Source organism: Ursus maritimus, unplaced genomic scaffold, assembly GCF_017311325.1.
Source record: "Ursus maritimus isolate PB19 unplaced genomic scaffold, ASM1731132v1 scaffold_26, whole genome shotgun sequence".
Lineage (NCBI taxonomy): Eukaryota > Metazoa > Chordata > Mammalia > Carnivora > Ursidae > Ursus > Ursus maritimus.
This window is the reverse complement of record NW_024425119.1, coordinates 7,510,007-7,518,596: the sequence shown is the minus strand read 5'-3', so window position 1 is coordinate 7,518,596 and position 8,590 is coordinate 7,510,007. Positions and strand designations below refer to the sequence as shown.

Below are 8,590 nucleotides of genomic sequence, written 5' to 3'. Positions count from 1 at the left end.
TACCCTTCTTAATATATTTGATCTAAATTAAGTGACTGAAAATCTTTCATTAAAACGCTATCCCGTGGCATTGATAATCATCACGAATGTGCGAGTTAGGGGGGGACAACAGTCTCCAAAACTCTATGGTACTAACACCACTATTATGGGCTTCAAGTTGTTTCCCTAGTGTTGTGGCAGCCTGTCATGCACTTGATTGGTTTCCATCCTGCTGTAGAGTCCTTCTCATTGTACTGTAGCTGACTAGGATGACAGCTGACCCAGTTGTGACAGAGCTCTGAGCTCCAATCCTTTCAGAATCCTGGTGCTAGTTAACACCATATATAAACTGGAAAACAAAAAGGGGGAGGGGAGAGACAAAAACAAGGGGCAAGGCCAGAAGTACTATGTCATTTTATACGTGAGAATGTATTCGAGTGTGAAAGGACAGGAACCCTGGCAAGAGGTGTGGAGAATTACAGCTTTATTGTGTAAGTCTTTGTATTTATAAGTAGAGTTTATAAATAATTTTTCCATGTTAAAAAATAATCCTGGGTAGCTGATGTTCGTGCGATTGAAAAGAAATGCGGAGGGTTTAACTCTCGCAACACCAGCTACGCCTCCCCAACTTCGTTAAGAAACTAGCTACCTTGAAGAGTCTTGATTCAGCCAGGACCTGCGGTGGTCACTAGATTCATATCCTGCAAAAAGGAGCAAAGAGTCCCCAGTCGCTGAAAAGGTATATTTATGGAATACAATCCTAAAGAGACAAGGGGCGGCGGTTGTCCCTCATTACCGCACATCCTGGTTTTGGAGGGAAAAAAAAAAAAAAAGTTTGATAGGGAATGCAAAATGGCGACCCTCCGTGACGTCATGCCTGCCTCGGTCGCTTATCGGGGTCTCAGTGAGGGCGGAAGCGGGCTAAAGCCACCTCAAGGCACCTAGGGACCGGCCGCTCCGGCTACCTACGCAAAAGGGAAAGTCTCAACGTCGGGCGGATGTGTGCCCGCGAATAATTTACTGAGGGCGGAAGCTCTCCTTTTAAGGGCGGAAAGGCTCCAACCCAAGGATAATAGCTTCAGCGCCTGTTGCTTTTCAGTCACTTCCGGGGCGGATCGGAAGTTGCTTTGTTTTGCTTCAAGATGGCTGCGGGGATGTATTTGGAACATTATCTGGACAGTAAGAGCAGGCTGGAGGAGGGGGTCAGGGGTCATAGAGTGGCGGGGGGGATCAGGGCTGAGGAGCTGTACGGCCCCGAAGTCCCGGTGGTCAGAAAGTCACAATCGTGGAGGGGTTCCGTGAGAGAAAATATTGGAGGGTGTGAAGAAAGAGGGGGCGGGGCAGCAGGTTCGAGGCCTGGCTTTTGGGTGTAGACGGGGGAGGGGCTGCGCGGTAGGGCTGAGGGGATGTCTCTTGAATGGGCTAATGCGCAGAGCTGGGAAGGTATTTGCCGAGCCCATCTCCAGGTTCTCCAGCCTCAGGATATTCCTACCCCCCCCCCGCCCCCCAGTCGTTCAGGATCGGTCGTTTTAGTGTATCACTCACTGCCATTCGGAGCGGCGACAAAGCCTGCTCGCAGCTTCTCCGCTCAGTTCTTTCTCAGAAGCGGTTTCTCACGGGTTTCGGGGGTTGTGAGTGACCACTGTCAGATGGTAAACTGGAACGCTTCTCTTCTTGGAGTAAAGCTCAAATTCCTATCAAATGGAAATCTGGTGTTACGTTTATGCCATTTGTGTAAGCCACCCCTTCACAAAGCCTGTCACTCTTCTGCGCTTACATTTGTCTTAGTGTTGGGAGTCATCCATTCATCCATTCATTTATCGAGGCCCTGCTCTGGGTCAGACATAATGGCAGGTACTGCGGAGATACCGGAACGTAAAAGACACAGACCCTGCCCTCAAGTGCTCATAGTCTAGGAGGAAACAGATTCTGCTGATAAGTAATGATAAAATTGTGACAAGTGAAGTAATAGAAATACATTAAAAGGACAGTTGGCAGCACTGGAGAAAGATGGGCTGATTCCCTGGGGATGTGGGTAAAGCTTTACCAGAGGATGTGATATTTGAGGAGTTTTGAAGACCGACTGCTTATTTGGCAGTGTGGAGAAAGAAGGGAAATTTCTGGTTGGGGAAGGCATCAGCAAAGGTATTATGGTGGGTTTGTGGCACGTCAAGGAAAAGTGAAGTCAGGGTGCTTGATATATAGGACTCAAAGGTCGAAGATTGGGAAGGGAGGCTGGAGAAAGGCTGGGGCTAGATGGTGCAAGGTCTTTTAAGTCAGGCTAAGAGGCTTGCACTTTAGATAGCGAAGAACCAACAGACTTTAAAAATAGGTTTTAATAAAGGAAAACAACTGGTGTACGATAAGTCCAGGTCTCAGAGAGTGACAGAAGTCTTTAGGAGCTAAAAGGACAGCACTGATTGAATGACTGGGTAGTTGAGAGAGAAGGAAGAATCTAAGGTGACGCCTTGATTTCCTGCTTGGGAAGTGAGGTGGATATGACACCATCAGCAAGACAGGGAATCAGGAGTAACAGCAATATACCTAATTCAGTTTAAGCTTACGCATAGGCATGGTAATTGTATGAGAGTGAATGAGACTGAGATCATTCAGGGAATACAAGTAAAGTGGGAAAATGAGAGGATTTCAGTATAATCTCAAGAAAACATTAACATTTAAGGGACAGGCTAAGGAAACATCACTGTTGGAATTATCAGAAAGTATATGATGAGATTTGGAATCCTAAGAGGAAGAAAGTTACTGAAGGAAAGAAGATGGTGCCAACTGCTGCAGACATATTTTTTAAGATAGGACTAATAACAGATCATTTGTTTTGGTAAGTCATTGGTGACTTAAAGTAATCTCAGTATAAACTGGTGGTGGCAGACCTGATGTTATAGGTTAAAGAAGTAGAGGTATTTTAAAAGTTTGAAATGGAGTCATGGGAAGAGATTTTTCTTTTATGGAGAGACTTAAGTTATATGTGCATTTATTCAAGTATTTATTGAAGACCCTCTCTATGCAGGTCACAATAAAATAAGCGAGAAGACAGACATGTCCAGTGCTTCTGGAGGGCTAGGGAGATAGATACCAAATAACTGTGGTTACACAATTGATTCAATTGCAGTTGATAAGTTCCCAAAAGGGTAGAGCTAGACTAACTTGACAGCATCATCCAGGGCACTTGGAATCTGGAGAAGTCAGAGTTGAGCTGAACTTTGAAGAATGAACAGGAATTTAGTAGGCCAAAAGGTATGGTGGAGGTGACAGTCATTCCGGACAGAGAAAGCAGCATGTGGAAAGCTGGGTAGAGGACGAGCCCTGGCAAGTTGGGGGCACTCAGAGAAGGCCAGTCTGATCAGAGCAGGCAGAGCATAAAGGGGGACTGACCTGAATCAAGGCTGAAGTAAGGCGAGCATGGGCCAGAAAGTACAAAATAATAGGAATTGTGTGGTAGGAAGTTACCAGAAGGGTGGCTTGACCAGGAGGGTGACTTGATGAGATTTGTATTTTTAGAGAGAATATTCTGACTATGATACAGAGAGTAGAGTGGAAGAGTCTGTGTGTGTGTGATGAGTGGAGGATACCAGGTGGGTATTTGGATTGAGGGCAAGGAGCGTGGAGGGAATCAAGGAAAAGGAGGGGCTGATTGATAGAGTAAGGTCACTGAAGGGGCAAATGGTGGGAAAGCTGGGACGAGATGGCAAAGTTAGTTGTGGAGAGGTGCAGACACAGCCTCCACTGATAAAGGAATGATGAGTGCTGTTCCAGATAAAACCAGCTGTTCCAAGGAGGGGAAATTGAATCCCCTTTTGGATCTGTACTTTCAACGCAGCTATAAGGCCTATGAAGTGCAGTGATTCTCAGTTTTTCTTCTTCTCCCTAGGTATCGAAAACCTCCCCTTCGAACTGCAGAGAAACTTTCAGCTCATGAGGGACCTGGACCAAAGAACAGAGGGTACGTACAGAGTAAGGAGTTTGTGTGTATCATGAGTGTGTATGATCATTTCTTTTTTTTTTCTGTCTGGTGTTACCATATCCTCTGGTCTGATCTGGAGAACTGTGGCTTCTCTCTCTTTTTTACTCTCTTGTAATTCTCAAAAGGAGAGCAGTGAAGATCTGCGTTTCTAGATCGGCTTTTCCATTATAGAGTATTGCGACAATGCCTCAAGAATTCAAAGATGCTCTGTTCTTTATATCTGCAAGAAGAATTAAAAAAGAAGTCAACTCCAGAATCGTTTCTGTTTTCTGTATTCCATATATCTGTAGGAAGACTAGGATATTTCTACTCTGCTGGATCGTTAATGTTCCTATCACGGAATTCGATGTGGCCATAGACCGCAAGTCATGTTGGTAGAGAAGTTCTTAAAAAGAAAGAGAGAGAAAAAGAGAAAAAGAAGGAAAAGCAGCAATTAACAACAGGATCTCTACACCGTATTCTTCAACCCTACAGAAGCACTAGATACCATCTGTGGCCTTCCTTGGATGTTGAACAAATCTGGCTGCACTGAGGCATGCACTTGGAGCCTGAGGCTACACTACAGTGGTCAGATTGGTCTCTTCAAGGGCAAAGATGTCGTCTTTTGGAGCCATGCCCCATACCTGCCGAAGGATATGTAGGTCTTTCCTTCCATCCTTATGTAGCCATGCTCAAGGATGTGACAAGCTGGTGTTAGAATACCTAAGCTGTGGTTTCAGTTACTCTGGGTAAGTTTACTCATGAAAAAGTGAACATCATGTAAAATTCTGGATGTAGACCCCCTACTCCCCGCCCCGAGAACTGCCTGCCGAATGCTTGCTTCCCTTGTATCACAGTCCCTACTCTTGAGTTCATGCACAGAAAGACCGGTTGGGAGATTATCAAACCACATGCATTTTCAGCTTCCTCCCAAGGCCTCCCATGAAATGGGGCACAAGCATAGTGTGTACACAGGTCCTTCCGGTTGTCTGTCGCTGCACCATGTTACAGTGACTCTTTTGTCTCTCTTCATCGACACTTTTTATGAGTCCTACCAAGTAGTAGGCAGTAGGCATCTACAGTCTCAGTGTCTGGGGACATCGCCAGCCTTCCAATATTAAAATGTTCGGAGCAGTGTGTAAGATGAACAAACAGAGAAAAAGTGACGGGAAATCTGAGCAGGTTGCAGACGATGAGCAAAGTAGGGTAGAAGAACTGTTACATAAATGAACTAGGGCCTAGTTTTAAACGATGAGTCACAGATGTACAGACCTGGAAGGCGCCAGCAGATGACCCAGCCGGCTTCGCAGCACTCAGAGCTGGTGTGGAATGTTTTTGAGACAAGAAATCAGGAAGCCTGTGAGACAAGATTCATGGTTCAAGAAGCAGCAAGCCCTGCAAAGAAGCATCTTCAGACACCAACAGAAGTATCTTTTGTATTAGTGCGGTATGCAAAGGCTCCCTCCTTATTTTTCACTAACTTCAGTTCCAGCTATGATAGCAATGTTTTCAGCACCTGGAGACACCTTTAAAACAAAATACTGTCAGTATGTTGCATTACTTGAGTGAATGGCACAGTACCTATGAACTTTCAGGGGATTTTAGTTCGAAGGTTATGATGATGGTCCATGGAAAAGGTCCAAGAAACAAGAGGAAGAAGTGTGTTTCACCTAGCCGCTCAGGGGCCTTTGTGACCAGGCCTCTGTCTCTGTTGTAGACCTGAAGGCTGAAATTGACAAGTTGGCCACTGAGTATATGAGTAGCGCCCGCAGCCTGAGCTCCGAGGAAAAATTGGCCCTTCTCAAACAGATCCAGGAAGCCTATGGCAAGTGCAAGGAATTTGGTGACGACAAGGTGCAGCTTGCCATGCAGACCTATGAGATGGTATGGCCCTGTTCATGGCTCCCCACCTACCTCCCATCTAATCCTTGGGGTCCTAGACCCCTCCTTCAGCTGTGTCGGGGTCTGTTTTGGGTCTGGGAGATGCATAGAATGTGCCTTAGCCTTATTTTCTTTTGCCAGAACCAGCCTTGTAGCTCTCTCTTTCCTTCCTTGCACCTAGGTGGACAAACACATCCGGCGACTGGACACAGACCTGGCCCGCTTCGAGGCTGATTTGAAGGAGAAGCAGATTGAGTCCAGTGACTATGACAGCTCTTCCAGCAAAGGCAAAAAGAGTGAGGAGGGGGGCGGGGCCTGAGAGGTGGGCGAGGACACCAAGAGGGAGAAGCAGCCACACTTCAGCTACGAGGGAGGGGCACCAGCTTGGAAGGAGGGGGAAGCAGGAAGACTTAACCCATCTTTCTGTCTCCCTGCCTTCTGGCTTTCCCCCTCTTTCCTAGAAGGCCGGACTCAGAAGGAGAAGAAAGCTGCCCGTGCTCGTTCCAAAGGGAAAAACTCAGATGAAGAAGCCCCCAAAGCCCAAAAGAAGTTGAAACTTGTGCGCACGTGAGTGTACAAGGGGCACTTTGTCACGTGGCGCATTTTTGTCTCCTGCCCCGCACTCCCACCCCACGCTGCCCCTTGCCACTCTCTCCGTCTTCTGTGCCAGTAACTTCTCCTTATCGCTGTGGTATTTGCTGGATAGAGAAGACACGCCACAAATCACTTGCCCACCGGGATGTCTTTCTGCCACCTCTGTAGCTTCCCTTTCTGCAGATGACACGTTCTCTCCCTCTTGGCATGCAGAAGTCCTGAGTATGGGATGCCCTCAGTGGCCTTTGGCAGTGTCCACCCCTCTGATGTGCTGGATATGCCTGTGGATCCCAACGAACCCACCTATTGCCTTTGTCACCAGGTCTCCTATGGAGAGATGATTGGCTGTGACAACCCTGATGTGAGAACCCACCGTTTTGCCTCCAGATGGGGTTCTGGGGGCCACGAGGGAGCGGGTACAAGAGGGGAAGAAACGGTTGAATAGTGGGACTCCAGAATAACAGGACGGTGGAGTTGGTTGGCCTTGGGACCTCCAAGATTTCTCCAAAGGGACGGAATACGGGAACACTTCTGAGGAAACTTCTTTTCTTTCCTCTCCCCCACCCGGGCCCCTGACTTCTGCTTCTTCCATCTTCCTCCTTTTCAGTGTTCCATCGAGTGGTTCCACTTTGCCTGTGTGGGGCTGACGACCAAGCCTCGGGGGAAGTGGTGAGTGAGAGAGTTGCGGCAGGCGCCGGGCTGCCCGTCAGCTGCGTGGAGGAGGGCACTCCCTCTCACTCACTTTCTCCCTCCGCCTCTCTATCACGTTCCTCTCTAGGTTCTGCCCACGCTGCTCCCAGGAACGCAAGAAGAAATAGATAGGGGCCTTGGATTCCCACGGTTTCTTCCACATCCCTGGACCTGGGCTAGTGGGGAGAGGAAAGCCTGTGCTGGGGCCCGGGGCTCAGGAGAGTGGACGGCGCAGTGTAGTCATCCCTTCTCCCCCCCTCTCCCCACTCCTGGTGCTGAGGCTGCATCCAGACCCTGGTAGGGAGGGGTGCCGCAGCTGCTGACTGTCTGTGCTCTCATTCAGCCTGCCCCCCTCAGAGGAAAGTGGTCTTGCCCACTGTCCTTTTGCCTCCGTGCTGAGGTTGGTGCTGTATTTCCAAGGGATGGTCCTCTTCACTCCCCTTGCTTTGTATTTAAGGACTGGGGCAGTAGCATGGGGGCACTCCCCAGCCCTCCTGAGTCCCTCCCCCTGTGGGGGGGCTCTGGTGTGATAAACTCTCTTTGTTCTCTTCCTGCTTTTTCCACGGTAGGGGCTCCCCCGGAGCATCTGGGCCGTGGCCTTAATTGAAGGGGCACCCCTTCCTCTGTGCCAAGAGAATTCATCCTGGCCTTGTGAGTGGGAGGGGGCGAGGTGGAATGCACATCACTCACGTGTAAAGGAGTTTGAGTAGGTGAATAAAAGCTGTCCATGTCGGCCTGCTGTGTTTATTGTAGAGACCGTATTTTACTACCTGTGCTAAACATTTCGTTTGCCTCCTCTGGGTTGGATTAGAGGCGGGAGGGGTAGAACAAGACGGGGCAGCGGGAGCCGCACCTCCCGCCCGGAGTCCACAGCTCTCAACCTGGGAAGGACGAGCCGGTGGGGGTGGGGGCCTCAGACGGGGGCTTTCCCAACCTCTTCAAATTGTGCATCTTTTCTCCATAAAACATCTTTCACTTATTTCCAATAAACGTGTATTTGTGTTTTATGCATGCACTATAATACTATTAGCTTGATTTCTTATTTTAAACACAAAATGGAAAAACATTTTCGCCTATGTCGACGGGTTGTCTTGCTCACCTCCCACTTGGAAACCACTTACTTAGACTGAACCAACCTTACACCTGAGCACCTCCTCACCTGAACCCTGCGTGTTTCCCCTTTTGGCTCATTTTCTTACCTGGAGGCTCCCTCTGGTTCCTACCCAGGGCGCCCCTGACTGTGCTCTGTACACTCCATCCCCGCCTGCCCCACAACCCTGCCTATGTTCCCATCTAAGCCTCACCACCTCTTGGGCACATTGGTTGTCCAAACCCCGGTTTTGTCATCTGTAATACAGGGATAATAGTACCCACTTTCTGGGATTACCTCGGGAATGAAATAAGGTAATACATATAAAGAACAACACAGCGCCTACTCCGTCGAAGGTACTGGGTCAGTGATGGCTTTTGCCGTCATTATCCTCCGGA

At 48.5% G+C, this 8,590-nt stretch overlaps 1 protein-coding gene across 6 annotated transcripts; it reads left to right on the top strand.

Moving 5' to 3' along the window:
* The first annotated feature begins 1,056 nt into the window (after positions 1-1,056).
* On the top strand, positions 1,057-7,834 carry ING4 (inhibitor of growth family member 4). Of its 6 annotated transcripts, none has more exons than XM_008683553.2 (8): positions 1,059-1,158; positions 3,866-3,937; positions 5,655-5,821; positions 6,000-6,105; positions 6,283-6,385; positions 6,626-6,773; positions 7,020-7,081; positions 7,191-7,834. In XM_008683553.2, the coding sequence occupies exons 1-8, from the start codon at positions 1,122-1,124 to the stop codon at positions 7,228-7,230; spliced, it is 735 nt and encodes a 244-aa protein (XP_008681775.1). In that variant the 5' UTR covers positions 1,059-1,121; the 3' UTR covers positions 7,231-7,834. The 6 variants fall into 6 exon arrangements, with proteins under 6 accessions (XP_008681777.1, XP_008681775.1, XP_008681774.1 ...); XM_008683552.2 differs by having other exon boundaries at positions 6,280-6,385; XM_008683550.2 differs by having other exon boundaries at positions 6,000-6,114.
* The last annotated feature ends 756 nt before the right edge of the window (positions 7,835-8,590 follow it).